Source organism: Penicillium vulpinum (genome assembly GCF_028829585.1).
Source record: "Penicillium vulpinum strain IBT 29486 chromosome Unknown utg000002l_segment0_segment0, whole genome shotgun sequence".
Classification (NCBI taxonomy): Eukaryota; Fungi; Ascomycota; class Eurotiomycetes; order Eurotiales; family Aspergillaceae; genus Penicillium; species Penicillium vulpinum.
In genome coordinates this window covers 2757695-2782739 of record NW_026643242.1, presented here as the reverse complement: position 1 = coordinate 2782739, position 25045 = coordinate 2757695, and the positions used below count along the sequence as shown (strand labels likewise).

Sequence of the window (25045 nt, the reverse complement as noted above, 5' to 3'; positions counted from 1 at the left end):
CCATTCCCCGTATACAACTGAAATGCATCCCATATAAACCCGTAACATCAAGAAAAATGAATACATATATCAAATAATTCCAACTCAAACAATTCCGAGGTATGCGCAATGGCTACAGTACTTCTAGACTCGAGCCTTGACTACTATAATAGCCGAGGTACCAACCTCCCACTGAGTGTGACGTGTCATAGTAGACATGGCGAAATTGCCCAAATGCTATTAGATCACGATAGAAGGAGTAGATGTGAATATAGATCGGGGTGGAGTGAGTATCAATAGATTTGAGCCGGTGCTCCGCTGAACGACTGTTTGGGACACATCCGCATTTTACGAACAGATTGGTTCGTCTGTACTATGATATCTCAAAGCTCTTTTCATCCAAATGGTTAGATGGGTTTGCGCGAATAAATGTCAACATTGCCTGGCAGTATCAGATTTAATCTCGGAATTTCGTAATGTTTTCCTCATGCTCTCCATTTGCCTTTACTTTGGTCTTGTAGCAGAACTTTTGCCCAAGAGGGCTCGTGAGGTGTTGCTCTACTATACGTGTTACCAGCCCTTATATATCTGTATCCTTACCTAGTGTATAAGGCTCATAGCTTCAAGTAGCTTGATTCATTCACCAACCGCTCCAAATTCTAGACTAAAAGGGTACTGAGATATGTGTTTTGCAGATTCTGTTTACTATAGCGCCACTGTTGACGACGACCGTATGATACCATATCTGATGAATGATGTCTATGATTGGGCCCTTTTGCTTCGATATTTTGTTGGTGTTGGTTCGAGGCCAGAGAACCCTGAGGATTGATATTAGTAGATTGTTCACTTTATCAATATCTAGCTGCTGATAGTACGGAATTATCCAGATACTAAAGGGGGAAATGCCTATGTATGTAGCATGGTGATAGGAACGATCATGTGCCACTTCCTCTACTGTCGAAAATATAATCATTTGAACGTTTCTCTTGTATTGCAAAGCTATCCATTGTTTTTCGTTTTGTATTTTCTTCCCAATTAAGTGGCTAGGTATCATGAGCAACCTTATAAGCAAACTTGTAAGAACTGAAATCAAAATCCACCTTCTCCAACGAGCTCACCTCTTAGACCATATCAACAATCTCATCTCGGATTGATGCAATGATCGCCCCAGGCAAACCCTGATCCATCATCCTCTTCAACTCAACGCTAACCCAGTCAGAGGCTTTGGCAGACACAAGTTCCCAAACAGCCCTTGAAGCCGAGTGCTTCTTCAGCAGCCATCCAATTGCCAGCAGCGTTGCAAGAACTTTGGGCTCGCTACCATTTTGGAACCCATCTTCAGTAATTCGATCGGCAATCCCATACAGTGTGGCCAATTTATTGATTATAGTGCTCTTGTCACATTCCAAGAGCCCGAAGAGTTCGTTCGACCACATCCAGCTACCCTCAAAGGTTTGCAGCCGAATAAGCTCGTGCATTCTCATCAGCGCAGTCTTCGGCAAAGTAGGATTTGGGGACATTGGAACTCCAGCGCTGATTGCGCTCCTTTGACCAAACATTGGAGCGGCAGCAAATGCGGCCAGTTGATTGATAGAATTCGAATTTCTGGATCTCTTACGTAGAGGTGCTACACCACTGGAGAAACGGAGGGCTCCCGCATGTTCATACTGCAAGCCAGGTCCTGTTGAAATCTGAGACGTCTGCATTGGCATAGCTTGGCGTGAACTGTGGGAGCTACGTTGACTGCCGAATACACCGCCACTCCGGCTACCACCAGTGCGTACACGTGCGGCATTGGGAAATCTAGCAGACTCTAGAATAGAAGAAAAATGCTCTACGGTATCTTCCTTCGGGGTATGTTGTTCGTCCTGTTGTTCCGAAGACGAAGAGTCACACTCCTCCAATGCCACGAATGAGCAGTATTTTCCAGCTACCTGGAACTTGATTCCTAGGTCCTGGCATTCACGCTCTGCAAGTCGCTTTTTTGTTGTTTGGTGGAAGTGTTCGAATTTGTTTCCTTTCTCGTCCTTAGAATGTGCGAGCCAGCCGTGTCTCTCTTCGAGCTCGATCACGGCCTTTCGCGAAGCAAGTTGGTGGATTGTTTCACCAGTCCCGATATGGCAGATCGGAATTTGCAGCTGCAGGGGACCGTCCCTGGAAGTCGCACTGAGCTTCAGCGACTTTGGGGTCTTCTCGGACAAGGTGGGATCCAGAAGGAGGTAGACATTTGTTCTAATGAACGGGTACAAAGGTGGGATATTGTACGGAGCTTGGATTGCTCTTGGAGGGATGAAATTAGGAAGTTTTTCAATTGCTCTCTCATCTTCATCAACATCCATGTCGGGTTCCTGGAAGTTTTCATCGTACAACGAGATCGGCTGCAATGAGCTGTGTGTTGTTTCTTCCATGGAGATGTCCCCATCTCCCTCCTTATCGACCACCGTCTCAGAGTCGGTGAAATTCTCAGTATCGCTCACAAACTCAAACTCTGTCTCTGTCTCAGTGTCATATTCAATTTCGAGCTTGTAGTCATGGACATGAGGGGTCAAGGCGCCCTTGAGCATGCGGATGACCTTGCGATCGAGCTCTTCATACGCTGTAACTGATTGGCAGAATCCATTTCCGGCTCTTGCAACTCCCTCAATCAAGGAGTGAGATGCTCCTTCGCCAATGCCAAGGGTGAAGAATCGAGCAGTATTGTCAGCAGCCTTGTTGCGGACGAAATCGAACAAACGATCCTGGTCGGAGATTTGTCCATCGGTGAGAATCAAGACGTCCAGATCTTTCAAATTAAGTCGATTTTCCACAGTGGCGATGACTGCTCGCCTCATCTCTGTGCCGCCCATGCTCGCATCGATAGTGTCAACAAAAGCCAGAGCCTGCTCCAAGCTAGATTCATCGTACACCTGGCTTGTCGGCCACATGAAGGAGTGGCACCTCCCAAACGAGCATATATTGAAGCAGATACCGACAGGCAAAGACTTCAGGAAAACTCCAAGTGCAGATTTCAAGGTTGATATTTTATCCCGCATACTCCCACTTCTGTCAATGACAAAGACCACCTCGGGATCAGAGGGCAGGAGGCTAAATTTTGGAACGAGGGTTGCCATCAGCGCTTGCTGATTAGGGATAGTTGGGTGTCGTTCAAGCAATGCGCAGGGAGTATCAAGTCCATCCGCTTTGATGAGAACGACAAAATCCTGTCCCAGCACCACCGATGCATCGTTCTGCTGGCGAATAATAGAGGCAGACGCATGTGATGGTTCGAAGGCAGAGGATGTCATTCGTGTAGAAGAGACGCGTCCGAGAGAGACCTTGACCCGATGACTTGGGGATTCCAGCTCTCGAATCACTGATCCCTTCTCCATTTGAACATCAACGGTGATAGAAATTCCTTGAAGATTGGCTGGCAGACCAAGTGGAGATAGTTGGGTAGTACTGTAAGATGTTCCAGTTCCATAACGAGGAGCAATGGTACTGGGTAGTGTGTAGCGAATGCCATCTGTCTGAGCATCTTGTTTCAACTCTCCTACGAAAGTGATGTCGACGTTAATCTTCTCGTGGGCAGGGACATTGCCGAGTCTAATGACAAAAACGTCATTCATCGAAGTATAGTCCATGACAGCAGCAGCCTGGCGTTGAGCCACCGCATTTTGGTAGTCTTTATTTGCTTGAGATTTGGTCTTCACCTTGCTATGCAGGAGACGAGATCCAACTTTGCATTCGAACCCAACAACACTGACACCATCGTAAAGAGGGAAATGATAGAACATCTCTTCGATAGCCTTGTCTGATGGATTCACAAATATCTGTGTCAAAGTTGTACGGGCTATAGAGGACAGGATAGTTGCATGGGCCTTGAGTGAGACCTGTGGGAGATACTGAGGCTGCCAGATATCGGACTTGTTCCAAAGGCAGCCACAGTAGCTGGCCATGATGGGCTATCTCAAGTAAAATAAAAGCTAGATTAATGTAGTGTTGGTGGACAGATCAAGTGAATAGACTGTTATAAACAATAATAAAAAGATAGAACAGAAAGATATTGGTACAAGCAACTTGCAAGTTTATATAGAGCCGCATCACATGTTTGCTGCCTACTCCGTAGGTACGGAGTACTGTTTTGCTATGTGGGGGTGGCCACGGGCCAGGCACAGGCCAGGATTGGTGGGATAAAAACATTGACCTTGGAAGGATTTTGAGTCATATTATTAGATTCACTGCTAATGACTGAAATACACTAGACCCTAAGTGAATTATGTGGGGTTTTGCACATACAAAGAAAAAAAATCCAAAAACCGCCCCATTGGCGCGGGTTTTCCCTGTTTCGTGCTCACTGTTGTTATACGCACGTATCCACGGTCGCAAGACTCATTCTAGTCATACCGACCTTGCAAAAACGCTGAACCCAATTCAAGAAAGGGCATTAGCTGGATCCAACTACTAGATCCCTAGTCAAGCCAACACCTAAGGAAATTGAAGGTGCTGCAAATCGACTTTTATTCCGGGCTGGTTCCGATTTTTCTGTCGGCCACAGCTAGGGCTTTATAAAAAGACTATCGAAAACCCTCAACTACATCAAAAACCTGAGGAAAAGATTTGAATAGAGAGTGAAAGTATAGAGCTTCTTTCTCTATGGTTTTATCACTTCTATAAGGTAATAGAGGAGCACAACTTCCTACCTTATACGGATGCTCAATAGCGTCAAATCACCGCCTAGCAAAGGCGGACGACCTCGTAGCATCACCCCAGTCATGCTCGAGGCTTTCTATATATATGGTTCTGGATATGATAAAAGGATAGGCCTCAGGAGAGCGGTTTGGTCCCCGCTAGGTATAACACCAGTCCAAGTGTAAAATTTTATTGTGATAAGTGATCTTAGGTACTGCTTGTGTATGCCTAAGATGGCATTGTTTTATCTCGAGTGTTCCAAGCATGATACACTGAATATATTTACTGTGTTTGCTGACCGTCTTAGCGGCAGTATCACATCTATCCTTGATGATGTCACTCTTGATCTGGGCATCCATAGCTGGCAAATAATGCCTGCAATGCCCCCGCCCTCTTGTACCTCTGGGTACAATCCTCCTGATCCATGGTATATTGATCACGAGCGCCATTCGCCAGCTCAACTAGCGAGCCGACCGCATCGCAGATGCCGCGCCCAGTTGCGGGAGAGAACTTGACAAAGAGACAGTCCCGCTGGGTTGCAAACGCCTCGGCTTCTATGTGCGACACGAGGGCTTCACCTTCACTCATGGCGGCGATCATTGTCGCAATAAAGGGGAAGACCCCGTCTTCGCAGCGGCTGCGTATCCTCTCGTAGGCGGCGACCATCTCGTCCCACGATTCCCTCGACGAAGCGTCGTACGTGAAGATGAGGCAGATATGCTGCATGAGGGAGGAGTAAGCTAGGCCACCCCCCAGGACGCTGGGCGGGCTGAACCAGACATTGTAGACGTGACCGTCGCAAAGGTAATCTGCGTCTAAGCCGCCCATAGGGTCGAACTCGTAGTAACCCTTCTCTCTCTGGAGTAGCTAATGAAACACGCGGGGTGAGCTCGGCCGGGAGTACTCAGAGCATGTTGCGCTGGGTACGTACCCTATAAAGAAGTAAGTAATCGGCGGCACCTTTGGCATTCGCGACTACAATGGACATGGACTTTGAATCGGAGGGTAGCTTGGTGGGTGGCCACTTCACGTCGCTGATATGGATAGCGCGAGGGAATGGGTCAACAATTTCGCTCTCTGCTGTCGTGGCTGGCGCTGATGGCGCGGGCTCGCTGCTACGGCTGCTACGGCTGCCACTACCACGGAGCTTGCGGAACATGATCCTGGCTTGAGACAGCATTATGGGTGATGGGTGTGTAAGGTGGGCGAGTTGAGTGGATACGGGCAATGCTCCTAATATGCCTGGGACCGAGGCACTGCCGGCCGTGACTTGTGCGGAAGCAGCCTTGACCGTGTTTCTGGCAAAAAATTTTTTTGTCAGAATTGACTGACCGAGATGTTCTGTGATAGTCTATGGTTGAAGGAGTCGGACAGCGGTTACGGAGTACCCCACATCTCCGGACGGCCCCACGGAGCCCGGAAGGCTAGAGTATGGAGATGACCGCAGCATGCCGGTGTGGGCTACTCTATATTGTAGCATATCTAGACTGAATTGCTAGTATTTTCGCTGCAAGTAACTTCTCCGCGTCGTTTCACCCAAAGACCAATGTCACGTACGAATCGCCGGGCTGCCCCTACCTTCACGCCGTGTTTGACAAAGAAAAACCTGGGTCTTGATCCTCACAAACCTACATGACTCAGGCAGTTCTCGATGGTCATATCACGTGCTTTTATGATATTATCCCTTAAAATTTCATTGCTCACCCATGATTGTTGCCATTCGGTATATTCCTCCAGCATCAAGCAGCCCATGAACGATGATTGATTTAGCACAGCCGGTCTTAGCAGGCAAGGCATCATTAGCAGGAGTAGGTACCGATTGTTGAGATGCAGCAGGGAGAGTATTGGTATTGATCGGAGAACGCATAGCGGAATTATCCAGGGGTTTATTCCGCTTTTCATGTCGCCAGTCTCCCTCGGCATACAGCTGTTCGCGAAGGCTATTGGGCATATCGTCATGGGTCTCGAGGACTCCGCCTTGGTCCACGTACCTGACGAGGACCTTCAGGTGGTGTGTCTTTGATCCGACATCGGAGTATCAATTTCCATACTTGAAGGGCTCAGTGGGGGCTTTTTTTACTAGTTTGATGATTGACGACGACAAAAGCAGTATGTAACTCGGGCTATGGCCATGCCATGTCGTATATCAACCACAGCTAAATTTCAATTTCAATGACCAGTGCTACAAAACCAGCTCAACGATTTCAGCTGATGATTTCATTAGAAGATATGCTCGGTACTACCGATTAAACAACCACCATGTCCAGTAATTTTACAACCGAAATAGCACCACGCCAGGTGCCCAACACACAGAATCGAATCCCAATGCCCATATCATACATTCCACATAGACCTCATCAATCCAATCCAAGCCTCCATATAAACACACAGCAAAATTGTACACTCAATTACAGCTTGAACTGCATCAAGTTACCGACCATCTCACGGGCAGTGATGCGTGTGGTAGCCCACAGCGTCGGGAAGTCCAGGGTGCTGGAGAAGGTATCGGCATAACCGAAGAAGAGCATGGGAGGGATCCAGCCACGGGCGTACTCGAGCGCGAAGCAAGCCTCGTCCATCTTGTACTGCTTGACCTCGCCGCGGACCAGGTGGTGCACGCTGCCAGTATTGTAGACCTCGGGCTTATACTCGCCGGGGACATAGGCGAGCTGGGTGCCGTGGAGAATGTGGAAGTAGTCGTCGGCGGTGTGGCGGCCGGTATGGCCTTCGGTTCCGATAGCGGTGCCTGCGGAGATTTCATGTGGTTAGAAGGGGAAGAGGAAATCGGATATGACTGAGTACGGGCGCGGGCGCAAAACTTACCGAAGACGATCAGGTACTCAGTGATACTGGCGTGGATCACGTACATGGCACCCATAGCGCCGCCGGCGTTGTTGAATACCCACTCCTCCTGGGTGCTCAGGTAATTGGGGCCGACCTTCTGCTCCAACTCGGCAACAATGAAGTTGACAACGGAGCGAGTGTCATCACCGTGGGCGCTGATGGCGCGCTGGGACACATCGTGCAGGTGCTCAGGGTCGAAGATGTAGAATTGCTCGAGGCGCGCATCGAGGAATCGGTAGACGGCAGAGAACAAAGCCAGGAAGATGGCGATGTAGCTCAGGGTCTTCAAGGAAAAGCAGCGACAGCGGCAGCCGGAGCTGGAGGACTTGGAGGATTTGGAAGGCATCTTGGGAATTGGGGAAGGGTCCTGGAGTCTTGAAAAAAAAGAGGCAATCGAGCATTTAAATTTAAATTTCACCCCCTGGACCCCGGAGTTCCACCCGGTGGGGCATCAAACTAAAACAATTTGAATAGTCGAAACACCCTCGCTTTTGTTCAATTAAATACTACAGTATATATATATCAATGCCTTACTCAAATGTGTCTCATTGCATAGTTCAATACATGCACCTCCCATGTGCTGGTGATATCGGTGGAGGTAAAATTGAATGATTTTGCAATGTGTTTGTATGTGTTTGCACTGTTTACTTCGGTTGACTCGTAAACAGGCCATGCCGGATGCTCGCAATCCGAATTGTCCTCACTTCTATTGGCCAATTGTCCTTGATATCTTCTTTGTCAATGATGTTGCCTACGAAGTAATCCGTACTCCGTACATTATCAGCATTCCAATAATACTAGTCCAATGATGGCTCACGTTTGATCCGTAACCAAGACTCAGAAGTTCCCGTCTGCAGAACCCGATGCCAAGAGATATCGACCTTTATCCTTCTGTTATACTACCCGAGGTTCAAGACGGAATTGATTCAGCAGATGCCGTTGTCACTAGCCGAGCTGTAACAAGGTTCCTCTGCCGGTGCCTTCTTTGAGCAACTCACTTCATTGTAACCTCCGGTGACAACCTCGCCGCCTTTTCAGGCGAGTCGGAAGCGTACGTTGCTTAGGGTCGCAACCACCATTGGGGCCCTTGGCAGGTCGTCTCGTCTCACCTCTCTGCCATTGTTGAAATCATCTACGCAGTTTCATGCGCAGTCCGGGCAAGGTGCCGAACATGTGAATCATTTCGGTGTCGTTCAGGTGTTAGTTCTTCGGTACCGAACAAAACATGTTATACGGCCTACATTCGAATGAAGGACAGACCAAATGTTCCGATGACGACGGAATCTCCATAAACAGCTCTAGATATATACTAATCACTTTTTGGGTCGAAGTCAACGGGCCATTAGGCGTATCGCTGTCTACCTGGCCTGAGGCTCTGACAGGCGATCAAGCTCAGTCCATATAAACAGTGCTTCCCTTAGGATAGAATTCCAGTGTGCATTCTCCAATTTCCTAAAACTTCGGTATAGTGCGATAAGTGGAATCGCCATCATCGTCAAGTTTTTCTAGGGGCCACAACTTCGTTCCCGAACAGATCGGGTAAGACGATTGGCGTTAGTGAGATGCTTTTAAGCCTTGAACGCAATGAGATTGCGCATGATGTGAGGGTTGGGACACAGGACTAGCTTGACCGTCTTGATGGGCGGTATGATTTAGTTGGTCAGCAAGATATAGGACCTCGGGAGATATCTGACCTGGACATGGATAATATATATTTCTGATAGATGTGTACCTGATCTCAAATCGAGTTCACGATATATCCACAGATGTATTGATCGCAGTTTCCTAGTGCATATATCCCAGCGAACCATCAACTTAAGCCACTGGGTGCCTTTTTGCGTCGCAACTTATAACCCACGCTCATCGACCTCAGCCACTACCAAAGTATAAATCCTTGTCCCCTCTCATTTCCTTTCTCCTCTCCTCAACACCCGTGACCCCAGCCTGACAACTTATTGTTCTTCACCACTCTTCCCTCCTCCCTTATTATTTCTATTAACTGTCTGTCCCTCTTCCACCCGCAGCTCGCCCCCCATGGCCCAAAAGGTAGGAGTCTCTGATGCGGTTCCGGTTAGGCTGTTAATGACACGAAGCATGTCTTGGGAGGTAAACAGTGAATAGCTTCAGCTGAGGACACCCCTATGAACCTTTGTGGATACAGACTGTCCTTTCCCATGTGCACTCCATTGCTCCGTTCGACTACCTTATGGCTCCGATTAGGCTGCGAATAGCACGAAGTATGTCTTGGGAGGCAACAGTGAGCAGCTCCAGCTGAGGACACTCCTATGAACCTTTGTGGATATAGACTGTTCTTTCCCGCTCACTCTGATTGGGCTGCTAATGGCACGAAGCATGCCTAGGAGCAAACATGCCGCAAGGCGCCCCAGAAGTGCCCTGCTAGGACGAAGGGTTGGCAACTGCGATGGCCTCTACGGAAAAGGCCGTCCTTTCCACCGTGCTCTTCAAGCCATCTTTCTGTTCTTTCTACACTGGAGATAGCCCTCCCTGACTAACGTGCTCTTTGAGCCAACTTTGAACCATTTCCACAGAGATAGCTCTCCGTTGTCCACGGATTGCCGAGAATTGGTCTTTTATTTGATGTTGCTCTTTGTTGACATGGTTGCCTGAGGCCCATCTGTTTGTTTACTCCAGGGTATGCTTGGTTGATTCCTCTCTCTTTCATACATATTCTTTGTTATTTCTGTTTTTCCCCCTCATGCTTCGGGCATTATTCCTAGCCAGTTCAATTTCAGAGTTATTTCTCTCCTTTGCTTTGCCATTGCTAGTTCTTGTTGTCCCGCTTCCTAGTCCATCCTGTTATTCTTGTGTCATTCTATTGCTCGAAGACCTCTTCCACGACGCGAATTGCTCATGGGAGTAGTTGTGTTCGTTTTATAGACACAGGAAATCCTTAACTCCTGGGTCGGCGGCTCCAGACTATTTCAGCGGCTAAATCTGGGATAGGCTCCGACTTTTGCCGTCAGCAACATGCCATGGTCAATATATCGTTATGCACTTGAAGCTTGCAGGCTAAATCAAAGGTTATAGCAGAGGCTGCATACGCGGCCAAATACTCTTTTACAGGCTAAATACAGTTATTGAGCGATGACGGCAGTGGTGCCTCCATGCCTAAGCTATGTGGCTTACGATTGAGGACATCGAACGATGGCAAGAGCCATGTGGCTTCTGCACTGTCACTTCAATTTGAAGGTCAAAATGAAGATCATCGCCCATTGAAGAACGGTGAGCATTCCGCAATCTCTGGGTTAGAGCAAATATTCAGGCTATTTTGCACTTAGTCTCTAATTTCCGGGGGAACTTGGGCTGCGTTTGCGGGGTACATATGCCTGAAGAACCGGCCGAAGTGCCAAGGCGCCGATGTGGCTGATTTGAGGTTTTTTGAACCAATCTTGACACTGTTGTCCTGGATAACACGGAAAAGTAAGTAAAATTACCCTCGGAGAAACTTCGCAGATACTCCTCGGGGCTAAGTTGACACTTTATTCAGGGGAATCTTGAAGAAATCGGACACTACCTGTTCCCGTAACAATCGCCGATTTGACTGTGTTTTAGACACAGACATCCTCCGCGACCCGCTCTGCCACGCTATTGTCTCATGTTATTTGCTGTCAATGCTCGGAGATCTTCCCGAATCGGCAGAAAAACGGCTAACGTCCTGCACAGCATGCCTCCGGTGGTGGAAAATTTCCTCCACGATGTCGAAGGAGGCGCATTTTGTGGCTGCGGCACTCTCCCCAATCCTGGTCCGGTCGGTAGCCCCATTCTCCCCTTGCAAGTCTGGGATTACCCGGCCGTTGTGGAGTCGTTCCAGTCATGAGCTCGATGGATGGAGAATAGCACGTCCCAATATGAAATTTGAGACAGGACCTCCTCCGTGCTCTATACGGAACATGAATCCACTATCAATCCAGGTTAATTTCCAAAACGGATGACATCTGAGGGAAGATGGCATATATAAACAGACCAACATCTCCCGTTCCATACGGCCAGAGTCTTATTTCCATACTAACACTTCCATCTCTCCCCTGAACATCCGATCCAACAGCCACAATGAAGTCCTTCATCGCACCTGCACTCGTCTCCCTGGCGCTTTCCACCTTGGGCAACGCTGCCTCCGTCCCTGCTAAGGCCGCTCTCACACGTCGCGCAGACTTCTGCGATCAGTGGGGTACTGCCACCACCAGCGACTACATCCTTTACAATAACCTCTGGGGCCAGGCCGATGACCCATCCGGCACCCAGTGCACTGGACTCGACTCCGTCAACGGCAACACCATCGCATGGCACACCTCATGGTCGTGGGCCGGCACCGCGTGGCAGGTCAAGAGCTATGCCAATGCCAAGCTGCAGTTCACTCCTAGAACTCTGAGCGCTGTCAACAGCATCAAGTCCGTCTGGAAATGGAGGTAAGCTTTGAGTGGTGACACATGGATACTTTACAATGAACATCTCCGCTAACCATGCTCTCGAATAGCTACTCCACCACCAATGTCGTCGCCGATGTCGCCTACGATATGTTCCTCAGCTCTACTGCTAACGGCAGCGAGGAGTATGAGATCATGGTGTGGCTTGCTGCCTACGGTGGTGCCGGCGCCATCTCGTCTACCGGCCAGCCCATCGCTACTGTCACTATCAGCGGTAGCGTGTGGGATGTGTACGTCGGTCCTAATGGTGCCATGACCGTGTACAGCTTCGTCGCTAAGTCTCCCATCACGAGCTACTCCGGTGATCTCTTGGACTTCTTCAAGTACCTCCAGACCAACCAGGCTCTGAGCTCCAGCTTGTACTTGATCGCTGTTCAGGCTGGCACTGAGCCTTTCACTGGCAAGGCCAGCATGGCTGTTTCTTCTTACTCTGTCTCTGTTGTTTAAACAGCCCGTTAGGTTATTTTTAACAAAAGTGTGTGGTCGGGGGTTTGGATGGGGAGATGGTAGTATATCGTTAAGAAATGGAATAAATCCAGAATTCAATCCAACCCCAATTCTACAAAACAACAGAGTGAGCGATAATTCCAGACTTGTTCCAATAATAGATTCATAATTATTGTGATGTCAAGACACATGGGCACACTGTCACCCTACTAGTGCCATGTTGTATGTACTCCGTACATATTTACGGTCGCATCCTCCGTGTTTCACACCAACACGACGCATCAGCCATACAACATCACATCACCAACACAATCTCTAACCGCCCACCCAACACTGAAACAAGCAGCCCTATGGTCTTGAAACCGCCCCATCCCAAGCGCTTAGCTCTAGGGATCACAACGGCCCACCAACAATGATGCAGCCCGGTCCACGGTGGGAACACCAACACATGGAAAACAAAGAGTGATGTACTTTGTGTAAACCAACAACAAAATCAGCCACTCTCAACCAACCGTATAACCAACACTCCCAGCGGCGATACGCCCAGATGAAACGAGGCGCAGCCTCACACCAACATTCCAACATTCCATCTCGTCTAGTGATTCGGCTCAGGCGGAAGGGCGGGTGACGACCCGCGTACACAATCCCAGCATGGGGGTCCGGGGAAGTAAAAACGCAGGTCCAGCGCGCGTGGAGAATTCTAAGAATAACCTCAAATGCTCTAGTATACTGCATGAGAATGGAGAATACATAAAATTAGAAACGCGAACTGTAGCGCTTCCAACATGTTGGGATTGTAAGCGCTGAGCGGGAAGGCGGGAAGAGAGGGGAAAAGGCCCAGGGGACCGGCGCTTATATAGATGCATATGCAGTGTGTTCTGTGTATTCTGTCTTATTTTAGGGTACGGAGCAGCTTGTACTAAGTCCACCAAAGTCACGCTAAGAGGTGCTATGCACGGAAGATTGCATGCATCCCACGGCCTCGACTGCATTGGCCGGGGAGAAAAAAAGAGGTTGGGGAATCGATAGATCGACCTGAAGATACGGGAACGGGGAGAAAGGGGAGGTCGGAAGGATAATAATATGACCTCCCTAATGTGAGGTGGATAGATTCTTCGGATAATTTGAATCTGGCACTCCGTACTCCGTAGATAAATTCCCTACAGGAGGTCATCAGGCATAACCCCTCGAACACGCTAGACTGGCACTGTGACAGGGGGGGGGGGGTCAATTTGGGATCCAATGAGAAGGGTGGAAATGAATAAAAGGACTGTGAAGCACTAAAGCAGTAAAATAGTGAAAGGACCACTTGACAGGGATTCGAGGCGTGTGTCTCGCCCCATGGTGATCAGAGCGGAAACCGACAGGTTTCGAGTGATTGGGCACTAACGCGAGTTCACGGCGCCAAACTGAAATTGCCACCATTTTTTTTTTCAGCTGAGGTCTGTCTTTGGTAATGACTGACTTGTTGGTTTGTTGGTTTTGTTGGTTTTACTGGTTAATTTGATTTGTAGAAGAGATTAGGCAGTAGAGTAACATTATTAACATGAGATGGCTAGATAGGAGAGTTACTATTCTGGTACGTGTCCAAGGTCCAAAGAATGGAATGAGCGCGTAGATGAGACGTGAGTTTCATAGTAAATAATTGAACCGGTGATCATAGATCGGGGTTTATGAAGTTGTACTTGCGATATTACGCCCTTGATTTGTATGTATAATGTAGAAATCCTATCACACTACATCAATAAACCAAGTTGGATAAAGCCCGAAGGTCAAAATACCAACAGTAAATGCAAGAAAAATGATGTTCAAAACCCTCTATTGGATGGATCTAGGGATAATAACGCACAGGTACAATAATAGTCTATCAAGTGTACATCATTAACGTACCCCGTTTTGAGCTTTGAACAAATCAGCTCACTTTCTCTCGTCTCAGACCTCCGCGCGCGAAAAAAGGTTGGAGTATCTTAGATCCAACTATGCAGGTTCGCTCTCTTCTACCCCTGCGCTTGGCCTATTTTCTGTCACTTCTAACTGGATGACTGGTCCTTGCAGGGGAAGCCGTAATCCCCCCCTCCGACTCCCCTCTGGCGCATACCAGATACTATAACTAGAGAGGTATTCCGCCCAGATTCTTCACGAGATTCATCCACATGCTCAACGCCGTCATCATTTCTTTATAATACCCTATTCTATTTGATCATTCGGCTTTCTATAATAATTTCACCCTCAGAAACATTATTTCCGATATATTGTTTACTTACAGTTAACTGTGGGTTGTGTCTCGAATAAATATCCGTCAAGCCAGGTCTCAGTTTCTGTGAAAACCTCAGTTAGGGCTATCGATAGTCGTTGACACGACAACCCGAACTATCCCATCCTTACTTGCAACATTCTTTTTTTTGAAAAGAAACTACTTCATCTGAAAGTTATCCTGCTGGTCAGGAATTTGCTTTTCTCTGGACATTGTGAACTTTGATCTGATTTACGTCTTTACATCACTTTGTATCGACTCGCATCTGATACCCTCCCCCCAAACACACAAAGACCTTTGTCTTCGCTTTTATCTCAACCTTGAGTTCGATTGTCCCGAGACAATTCATTTGTGCCTAGAAAGCATCTTTGATCGCTGCCTATTTGTCAACATATTTAATTCCCATCCTCGACCCTTCCTCTCCTCCGACAACCATCACTATCATATCCTTCAATCACAATATGGATTCATTGTCACTCAACAGAGCAGCTCTCGATGAGTTTGTCACCACCAGAGTCACTCGGGAAATGGTGGCTCACCTGGCACAACAGGCAGCACAAGTCATCCGCTGTGAGGCTCATGTGACCAACACAGTCAACCAGAATGGCCAACCTACACCTCCATCTACTCCTCCGATGGAGCCCTCTAACCTACCTGCCCTTCCCTCAATCGAGGACTTCATCGCCTCACTTGTCGCTCGGTCGCAGGTGCAGGTACCCACTCTCATGAGCTGTCTCGTGTACCTCGGTCGTCTGCGCTCGCGTCTGCCACCTGTCGCAAAGGGCATGCGCTGCACTGTTCACCGCATTTTCCTCGCCTCTCTCATCCTTGCCGCCAAGAACTTGAATGACTCCAGCCCCAAAAACAAACATTGGGCTCGCTACACCGCAGTGAAGGGATTCGAAGGGTTCGGGTTCTCTCTCCCCGAGGTCAACCTCATGGAACGCCAGCTCCTCTTCCTTCTCGACTGGGACCTGCGCATCACTGAGCAAGACCTCTTTACCTATCTCGAGCCATTTCTCGTTCCCCACCGCCAGCGCCTGATCGCACAAGAGCAAGAGCGTCTCGCCGAAGAAGAGCACCGCCACAAACAACAACAACACCGTGAATGGTATGCAGGAGTCCCATTCTATAATCTTTTGTTATGATCACAACTAACCCACCTCCAGGCGCCGTCTCCACGCATCAGCAGATCTGCTGGCCAGTCGCCTCCGCCGCCAAAAGCTTGAAGCCCGCGGCGAGGCCCGTCGCTCAAACGACAATTCTATCCGCCGTCTGCCAAGTCATGTCTCATGCCCAAGCATGCACAACACCCACTATACCGCACAGAGTGTCTCTGAACATGATCGCTACAACCCCTACCAGCGCCAGCGTGCATCTCCCAACCGAGCCAACCGCTCTATCTCTCCACCATCCGTCCGCGATGTACCAGCGCTCTCACACGCAGAGACATTCAACTCTCTCTGCTCGCGCTCATCCAGCGCCGCGCCCAGCTCAAGAGGCACACCAGCTTCCATCAGCACGGTCTCATCCCAGGGCATCGATGATCTCATGCTCACGGACCCAAACAGCAGCCCGTCCGCAGCCTCTCCGAACTACAGCTACGTTCACGTCCCCCACCTCGAATCAAAGAAGTCCTTCGAGCCTATCCGCCAGCCATCCAAGAAGCTCAAGACCAGCAGCAACGCGCACAGTGGCGGCTTCGTCGCTCGCTTCCTGGCATCGGCGACGAGCTCTTACATGGGTGGTCGTCGATCTCACTAAATCGAGCCGGTTCTCGATTCATTTTTCCTATTTGTTTTTCTTTTAGCAATCTGATCTTTACTTAATCACCGATGCTACTCACGCATCTCACCTATTTCCTATTTTTCCTGATATATCTCCTATCTCACGCACCACAACTCCTATGAACTTTTATTTCCTTTCCCCATTTCAATTTCCATATTCCTGCTTTTACAAAAAAAAAAAGCTGTTCACACGTTGATACGCACATCTGCCAATACCCTCCTCGCTCTCAATGCCCTTGATGTTAACATATGTCTAACACCTGTGTATGAGCCTGACTCTGTGAGAGCTGTGATCCTCTCTGATTTTCCTTTCGTCGTTTATTTATTACACTCGCTACTGCATCTGCCTCGCGTGAGACTCCGGCGTTTGTATGTCTTTTCTCTGGTATCTTTATGCTTATGGTCTACGTTTCACTCGTTATTTACTCCATGGACGCTATTCAAGAATTACTACGCTTAGACTTTTTATTTACGCTCGCGCTCGATCAACGTTGGACTTTTGATGTACTTACCTCCTACTTGGACAATGAAACTTGACACTATTTTGGATCTCCTTGTAAAATACTGTGATTCTAGAGCCCTGGAAATGTAGTCATAGTAAGAATATAGTGTCTGTACTCCTTGCGCATCCGTCCAGGGTCCTATATTGCATACCCCTTCCCATCCCCTCATCTCCCTTGCACGTACCTACCAATAACCTTATTCCAAGCCTCAGTCATAGCTTTAGTCTCCTTCTTCCTAAAATAATCCCCTATCAGCATCCCCTATCATCCTCCCAGCCTTCTAGGGTCTATCCTTCCATATCCTCAGCCACTGAACATCCTCCAAAACCTCCACCCCATGCTCAATCTTGGGAAACTACCAAGGGAATACTGCAGTAAGGGAAACAAAAGTATTCTGAAAATTCCCAGGAATCTGCCTACGGAGAAACGATCCAAAGTGAGCATAAATGGAAAGCTCAGTTTAGATATTGAAATCCCAAACCCTCATAGCTCAGGGACGTCTTCTAGGTAGAGTGACTTTAGGTTGTCAAATCACAGCTACCATGTAGGTAGGCTGTGCTGAAGAACTGTCGGGTGAGTCACGAGCTGACCACATTGTGTAACCTCACCATGACTAATGGGGTTCTGCTTTTTGTACTTCCATAGACCTTCCCTGACTTTTTCCTTCTCTTCTTTCCCGTATTTATAGTATCTTCAATTGCTTTGCTGAAAGACCTACAATTCTAGGAACATTACATTCGAGATATCTTCTAGATATGTCTTATGTATGTTTCAGATATCCAGGATAAAACCATTTTCGATGTTCCCCGAGACAAAACCTGGCTCACATATGAGCACAATATTTTCGGGTATCTTCCAGCCTCGTGAGAATCTTGTGCATAGTGCGCCGTAAATTGGCTGCAGCTTGTGTCGCAGGGCATTTGGAATACAACAGCCAAAAATTTGCCCAGAAGACTGAAGATTATTTTTGACTCTTGGAGTCGATTTACACCGAACGGTACGATTCTATCAACAATAATACTGCATACTCAAGGCTCTACTCAGAGTAACAACTAGAACAACAACAGCCCCAGCAACCAGAACGAAATCAATCATTCGAAGAAATTCAACCTCCAGACGAATTACATGATTTGAAACATACGATGCTCTAGGTAATCACTTCGCGACCAACTGTCTGTTGAAAACCAGCAATGCTTCAGCCTGTTCAACAATGTTTCAACCTTCTCGAAAACTTCAATAGGTCCCAGTTCCTGTGCCAGGTCAGATCATTGGCCAGGTTGACAGCAATGAAAAAATCCTCTAGAATCAATGTCAAAAGCGACTTCACGTACTATTTAAACGTGGCTGCATACTGAGCTAGGCGGGGTTATGGGGGTACAAAAGCATACATGTATGCCCACTAAATTGAAGTGAACCACAAAATCGCCCTAACACATTTGACGCAGCAGTTTCCTGTTAAATTGCACTGGATGAAAAGCTTCAGTTCGCCTACCCGATTTTCAAGGTGAACCTCCAAGGGTTCAAGATACCTTGCTTATTAAGGTCTCTGTCAGTACTTCAGGTATCATGATTTCTACCCGTCTAAAATCAGGCATAACTCGGGCATCAACCTCCAAACTACCAGGCTTGACGATGGCTGACATACCTCTTCGCACTGCGGCTGGAGACAAACAAACAATCTTGTATGATGTTATCTCCATACCATCAGCCAATCTTCCCCTTCGCAACTTACGAACACCCTGCCAAAGCTCAAATGAGTATTCCCAGGACATCTAAATCAGGTGCTAGGCACTTCGCCAAGGCGTAAGTAAGCTGAAATTCCATAAAAGGCATGTCTTAACATTTATATCTGCCCAGCATGGTTCCACTCTACCACGGCCCTCTCATCGAGATACGACTCGAACCTAGCGGTCAGGAATACACGATCTCGAGAGACCTGCTCTGCACAGAGTCACCAGTCTTTTCGGCGATGTTCAAGTCCGAATTTCGAGAGTCCCAAGAACAAACAGTAACCCTACAAGAAGAGGCAGGCATCATCTCGACACAGGGTGTCGAAGCACTGATCCAGTGGCTATACCTTCGGGTTATCAATTTCGATATCGACGACAATAGTAACCATATCTCGGCTGCTATAGAGCTCGCAAGGCTTGCGGATAAGTACGGTATTATCATTGAGATAGAATCTTATCTGGCCGAAGATATCAAGAGAGTCATTTGCACCGCTCCCTGGGAGAAGAACTACTGGCTCACAACTCAGCACCTTGTTTCGGGGACTTTGCTGCCTCGCGACCACCCGGTGCGCCGTACCTTAGCTGCAGCTTGTGTCCAAGGGTATCTTGAAGGCAAAACCCACAAGTTTGCCCAGGAGGCTGCGGAGCAGCCCAACTTTGGAGCTGATCTTCTCCGAGAGGTGCGGCTAGTTCTGAGTGCGCCAAACGGGCCCGTTGGTCAAATCAGTTTCAGAGATCCTATCGACAACAAACCGATTTATCTGGGCAAGGATTGAGCGGCATCCAGTGTGAAGGCAATGCGGGAGCTCAGTATTTCTCGGGGACTTGAGAAGCTACGGTGTGGGCAATAGTATAGGGTTGGGATATCGGAATTGGCACACAACCGCATTCAGTTAGCTTAGGTAAATGATTGAAGAATTAATTCGGATGTCTATATTTTGCAGCAAACACCTCTTTTGGCTAACAGTACACTGAATTACGCTGGGTTGTCGTTTGTAGTCATAGCACAGTAGACGAACAAATGACATTGAAGGTCATTGTAGAAAGCAACATTAAAGACCATTATAACTCGTCAATCCTCTCCTTAACACCTCACTGCCAGTCTTTTCAAACAGGGGATTCATCAAAGTTAAAATGAGTATGATATCTCAAGCAAGCGCTGAGGAATTCGCAGCAGCGTTAGTAAGGTGTTACTCGACCATGGCGTACACTGTCTAACACTATACCATTTCCAAAGGATTTCTCTGCGCAGAGTCACCTGTTTTCTCGGCCATGTTATCAGGTCATTTTCGAGAGAGCCGAGAACAGATAGTGGACTTGGAAGAAATGGAAGGAGTTATCTCTATGCAGAGTCTGGAAGCACTCTTTCAATGGCTGTATCTCCGTTATATCAAGTTTAATATTCAAGAGCCCGGGAAGCATATTTCGGCCATAATAGAGCTTGCAAGGCTTGCAGACAAGTACGAGATTACCGGATTGGAATCTCAGACTGCCCGATATATCAAGAAAATAATTCTTGCCAATCCAGATCCCGACGACAATGACCGAGTGGATGTAACTAACAACAACACCCTTTGGATAGGACGTGAAGACATTATCTCTGGAATTCTCTTGCCTGGTGGCCATCCGGGTACGCCGGCTTTTGGCTGCTGCCTCTGTTGGGGGATATCTTCAAAGTGAAACCCACAAATTTGCCGCACTAGCTCAAGAATATCCTCAATTTGGAGTTGACCTCCTCCGTGAAGTAAGGCTAACCTTGAGCATACTGTGCCCCAATCGCAGTGCTACGTTCACAGACCCTATCAGCGGGAAATTAAGGAGTCTGGACAAAGATTGAATTAGACCACTGAGAGGGCTGAGAAAGCATGAGTGCATACAGGGAATTTGAACACTCCCAAACAGGAAGCATTCGTTGCAGGTGGGCGCTAAAGCATTGGGATTTCTTGTACTGAAAGGTTGCTGGGTGTTATCTGGGGCCGGACTGCTATGTATCTAGGGATCTTGTTGAAAGCCTCGGATTGGTTGAAAATTACGCATATGCCAGGGTAGCCAAGGAATGTCCTAAATTCGGAACTGACCTCTAGGCTAACCCTCAATGCTCTGAGCCTGTCTTACAAAGCTACTTTCAGCCTCATTAGCGGGAAACAAAAGAATGTGAATAGGAGAGCGCTGAGCGAGAGTGAGTGAATCTGGAGAATCGAAGCCTTTGAAATTGGAGGAATCGCAGACAGTTATCGAATTTTGTACGGGGTAGTTAGGTGCTATTTGGAGCAGGACTACTATGCATCTACAAGCAACCATATCAGCCCGGGAAAGGAGTGGAGGTATAAAATAAAAGATTGAAATCAAACGCCACCCAGTCCAAGAAGCAATAACCGCACTCTATTGAGATAAGCCAGCCCATGGTAAATAAGACAATGTTGAAATCAAGTCAAATAACAAGAAAGGTCCAAAATCCAGGCAATGCTAGCTGTTTCGTTACTCGTGATCATCTTAATGCAAATCGCCGCTCTGACAGCTCTATAGAGCCGGGCTCTCCCAGTACTCGCGCTTGATCCTCATGATGGCAGAGTGCTTATGCGGGAAGCTGACCTCGCCTTCTTTGTAGAAGCCTGCTTCTTGGAGGTAATTAATGAGTCTGTCAGAAGTTAGCACCTTAATTTTCCTTGCCTTCCTTTCCTTCGGCAATAATGCCAGTTGTGCAACTCACTTGAGATTATCAACCCGCGGCTCCAAAACCACAGATTCAGTCCGCAGATCCGCCAAGAAGCAATGATGCACCAACGCACTCAACCACACCGCAACCCGATGCGCGCCCCGGAACTCCTGCTCCCCAACAAGCAAATGAATACCCCGATCATAATTTCCCACATGGTCCACAAGTCGTCCCAGTGGATCTTCCTTAACCCAGTAGATCTCAAAATACCCAAATGGCTTCCCGTCCCAACACCCGATGGCAGGGAAACTGTGTCGACTAGTCAGACTAGCCAGCAGGAACTTCTCCTGCACAGGCCTTGGTCCACCTTCGGCCCACATCGCCTCCACCCGCGGCACATTCATCCACCGATGCAGCGTGTCCAGATCAGAGGAGATATCCTCCGTGAGATGCTGCGCGATGCTAGTCACAGAATTACTAACAGGCGTCCCGGGCCGACTACCAGACCCAGAGCTCTGCGACGTCATCGGCACAAACGCAACGCGGAAAGAGAGATACTGGCTCAGACTCGGGATGTAGCGCACGTAGAAGACTTCGCCCTGGTGCGGCGGTTTCGGACGCACGGGGTGCCGCACCCCGTTCGTCGAGGTGAACTGCATTGGCGGTGGCGGGTAGTATGTTGGTAAATGGCTGCCGGACGTAAACGGTCCTACCGAGGTGAACTGGCCCATATTCGACGTGTGGAAGGTTGCCTCCATGGGTGCTAGCGATGTCGTCGATGCGCTGGATAGGCCTTCGGGCGTGGGCGACCCAGTGCCCGACCGGTAGGGCGGTGTTGATGCAGTTCCGCGCGGGGTCAATGTGAAGAGGAAGAGACGTGGGTCGAGCTGCCAGAAGCTGCGTCGGCTTACGAACATCGATGTCCAGCTGCTGCAGTCGCGGGATTCGACGGGTTGCAGGCCGACGGAGGAGTCTTCGGTCGCGATTAGACCCATTCGTTCCAGCTTTTGGAGCAGGTTCCGGCCTTTGAAGATTCCCTCGCGCTTGACGTTGATCCGCCAGTCGCCTTTGGGCTGTCCGTCGCGTGGGGTCCTGCTTGATGCGGCGGTCTCCACGTGCAGGTCTGGTTCTGGCTCGTGGAAGTACCACCATAGAGTTGCCCAGAGCATCATGGCGATATGGCGTGTGGGGGAGGTCACGGCCTTGAAGTCGCTGGATGGTGGGTTGACTATATACGAGATGTAGAGGGAGTCGCGGGTCAAGGTGGGGGTAGTGAAACGGGTGAAATTGTCGTCATCTGCGCGGGGCTTCTCTGAATCTTGACCCCCTTCCTGCTCTGTCTTGGGAGGTTTCGCGGTATTGATTATGATTGTCCAACCTGGTGGGAATGTGGACTTGTGATGTATGTTGAAGTCGGTGGATTTGAATGTGACACCACCAAAAACGGGTGATACGTCAAAAGTGAGCCCATTGGGCAAGCAGCAGGTAGTGTTTCGCATGGTGAAGATATCTTGCGGTTTTCTGGGGAATCTCGAGACTTATAGGAAATAGTTTTTTTTATCCCTGCTTTGGCCCCTCACTGCGCGGGGTGAAGACTCGTGCGCAGCTCAAGATCCAATATTAATAGCTGGATTGGTAATGCGAAGTTGGAGCCCACAAAGAAAAAAAAAAGGGAAGTCCAAAAAGTTACATGACAGGTGACGCAGACCATCAGCCCACTATGTATAAGCTTTTTTCCGATGATTCAACTTTGATTGCAGTTATATACTACATACTATATACTATATATACTATACTATATATACTATATAGATTACTTATTTAAATGTTATTTCATACTACAATCAACTCTATAGCTGTATTTCCATCTTGTTCAAATGTCTCTTAATTTAAGATATTGTGGCTCTCCGGGGCGATCTGTTGATCTTCAAGCATTTCCTTGGAACAACCCATAGAAGTCCAAAGAAGACCAACCAATAGGAAACAATGTAAAATAAGCAAAAAGGTATCGAATAAAAGTCATCTGGGCAGCAAAAGTCTCAAGAATATCAAAAGTCACAGTATTAATGCAAAGGAAAAAAAAACCTCCAGGGCTCAAACCTCAAAAGTCCTCCACTGTCGTGCCCAACTTCCGCTCCCGTGCCAAGCGCACCAAATCTCCGCCAGTCACGAGATCCATCAGCCCAAGCCCAACGGATTTGTAAATGACATTTCCCCGCTGGGCCCATTCACGCAGGCCCTTTTCCTCATCCACAGTCGCCGTTTCACGGGTAGAATCACGAATCATTAGTAGCTCGCCTAACTCCACAACTTGTTTCGGCTTAATTCCGGCTTGAATAATCTCACCCGCCTCTTTCATGGCCGCGTCTAGGCTATCCACTAAGATCACACCACTACGGTGAACATGCTTGTACCAGCCGCTATGCGTAGCTTGCATGTTGACCTCATCTCGGAGGATCTCCGGGTGGATCTCGGTCATATGTGCCTTGTATGATCCAATTGCACAAATTAACCGGCCCTTTTGACGGCCTTCGGGCGAAGTGAGGTACTCCGCAGGGAAAAGGGGCTCCGACGAGGGAGTACAACAGAAGATCGCGTCAGCCTTGCGCACGTGCTCCTTCAAAACACGACTATACTCGCCGAAATCGGTGCTGATGGCGGAGAACTTGACATCTCTGCGCCATTTGTTGTTTTCGGACCGATAGATCTCCTGCAGGAGTTTGGCTGCGCGTTCGAAGGATCGGTTCACAATGTATACGCGGCGGATATCCTCACCACGGAGAACCAACGCCAAGCGGATGTGCCAGTAGGCCTGGGTGCCCGCTCCGAATACAACGATAGTGCGCACCTTCTTGCGTCTGTTGAACATCATCAACGATGCCAAGGCCGTGCGGAATGCCGTCAGCTCATGGGCATTGATCAAGGCGAATGGCAGACTTTCGTCATCTAGAAGCGTCACACTACCGCGGGGCGATGTGTCACGAGTTCCTGCGGCTGGCCAAGCGCCAAGAGTTTTAGAAATGTTCGAGGTCACATTTTGCTGATTAACACAGCCAGTGAGGAGGGTGGAACTCTCCGTGCTTGATCCTGCCGCACTGCTATCATTGGCGGTAGTGACAAGGCTGTCCTCCTTATCCTCCTTATCCTCCTTATCTTCTTGGGAGCCCACCGACAGGTCACTCAAATCGGAGGATAAGGAAGCCACGGAGTTCCGGAAAGAGCCTCGTCGGCGCGAGGAAATATATTCCTTCCCCTGGGCATCCACAGTATCCTGTTCAATAGCACAGCCGGCAGCAGCCCCGTCCTGCAGGGAAATCATCTTGATGCCGATTGTCTGGCCTGTGCTGGCGGGCATGAAGAGGGTGGTGCAGCCATTCTGACGAGTAATGGCGGTTCGCTGGGGTTGGTAGGCTGCTGAACAACCCTTCTCCTGGGATCCACTGGAGTATTCTCGTAGAGCTTCAGCGAGGTTGCGCTGCAGATTCTGGATCTCGTCGCGAGAAAGCGCGTGTAGCAGCTCGCGGAGCTGCGATCGGGAGAGGATGGTGAGCGGCATTAAGGCGGTTCGTGCCCGGAAGACAAAAAGGAGGGTGTAAACGAGTAGTGGGATGGAGGGGAAAGAAAGGAAAATCTGCGAAGGAGTTCCAGTTAGCCAAGACAAGGCAGTCCCAACCCACGCCTCTGCCAAGATGTGAAACACCCTACAGCCTATTATTGTACACACACGGTATC

The 25045-nt window shown here is 48.6% G+C and overlaps 9 protein-coding genes across 9 annotated transcripts; 3 read left to right on the top strand and 6 right to left on the bottom strand.

Annotated features, from left to right (window-relative positions):
- Window positions 1-1100: 1100 nt before the first annotated feature.
- N7479_004115 (VIT and vWA domain-containing protein) lies at window positions 1101-3914 on the bottom strand (the record flags this gene model as incomplete). The annotated part of the gene is made up of 1 exon (XM_057251812.1): window positions 1101-3914. The coding sequence occupies one exon, from the start codon at window positions 3912-3914 to the stop codon at window positions 1101-1103; it is 2814 nt and encodes a 937-aa protein (XP_057111137.1).
- Window positions 3915-4983: 1069 nt separating this feature from the next.
- N7479_004114 (uncharacterized protein) lies at window positions 4984-5827 on the bottom strand (the record flags this gene model as incomplete). Its single annotated transcript, XM_057251811.1, has 2 exons — window positions 4984-5514; window positions 5579-5827. 2 exons carry the CDS (start codon window positions 5825-5827, stop codon window positions 4984-4986), a joined length of 780 nt encoding a protein of 259 aa, XP_057111136.1.
- A 302-nt stretch (window positions 5828-6129) lies between these two features.
- On the bottom strand, window positions 6130-6444 carry N7479_004113 (uncharacterized protein; the record flags this gene model as incomplete). The annotated part of the gene is given in 2 exon segments (XM_057251810.1): window positions 6130-6253; window positions 6272-6444. 2 exon segments carry the CDS (start codon window positions 6442-6444, stop codon window positions 6130-6132), a joined length of 297 nt encoding a protein of 98 aa, XP_057111135.1.
- A 611-nt stretch (window positions 6445-7055) lies between these two features.
- On the bottom strand, window positions 7056-7837 carry erg2 (C-8 sterol isomerase ERG2; the record flags this gene model as incomplete). Its single annotated transcript, XM_057251809.1, has 2 exons — window positions 7056-7393; window positions 7471-7837. The coding sequence occupies 2 exons, from the start codon at window positions 7835-7837 to the stop codon at window positions 7056-7058; spliced, it is 705 nt and encodes a 234-aa protein (XP_057111134.1).
- A 3725-nt stretch (window positions 7838-11562) lies between these two features.
- On the top strand, window positions 11563-12383 carry xgeA (putative endoglucanase; the record flags this gene model as incomplete). The annotated part of the gene is made up of 2 exons (XM_057251808.1): window positions 11563-11918; window positions 11987-12383. The coding sequence occupies 2 exons, from the start codon at window positions 11563-11565 to the stop codon at window positions 12381-12383; spliced, it is 753 nt and encodes a 250-aa protein (XP_057111133.1).
- Window positions 12384-15098: 2715 nt separating this feature from the next.
- Window positions 15099-16401, top strand: N7479_004110 (cyclin family protein; the record flags this gene model as incomplete). Its single annotated transcript, XM_057251807.1, has 2 exons — window positions 15099-15748; window positions 15807-16401. The coding sequence occupies 2 exons, from the start codon at window positions 15099-15101 to the stop codon at window positions 16399-16401; spliced, it is 1245 nt and encodes a 414-aa protein (XP_057111132.1).
- Window positions 16402-18785: 2384 nt separating this feature from the next.
- Window positions 18786-19433, top strand: N7479_004109 (BTB/POZ domain-containing protein; the record flags this gene model as incomplete). Its single annotated transcript, XM_057251806.1, has 1 exon — window positions 18786-19433. One exon carries the CDS (start codon window positions 18786-18788, stop codon window positions 19431-19433), a length of 648 nt encoding a protein of 215 aa, XP_057111131.1.
- A 1744-nt stretch (window positions 19434-21177) lies between these two features.
- On the bottom strand, window positions 21178-22812 carry N7479_004108 (GNAT family N-acetyltransferase; the record flags this gene model as incomplete). The annotated part of the gene is made up of 2 exons (XM_057251805.1): window positions 21178-21295; window positions 21368-22812. The coding sequence occupies 2 exons, from the start codon at window positions 22810-22812 to the stop codon at window positions 21178-21180; spliced, it is 1563 nt and encodes a 520-aa protein (XP_057111130.1).
- Window positions 22813-23414: 602 nt separating this feature from the next.
- N7479_004107 (putative proline utilization protein PrnX-like) lies at window positions 23415-24869 on the bottom strand (the record flags this gene model as incomplete). The annotated part of the gene is made up of 1 exon (XM_057251804.1): window positions 23415-24869. The coding sequence occupies one exon, from the start codon at window positions 24867-24869 to the stop codon at window positions 23415-23417; it is 1455 nt and encodes a 484-aa protein (XP_057111129.1).
- Between the last annotated feature and the right edge of the window lie 176 nt (window positions 24870-25045).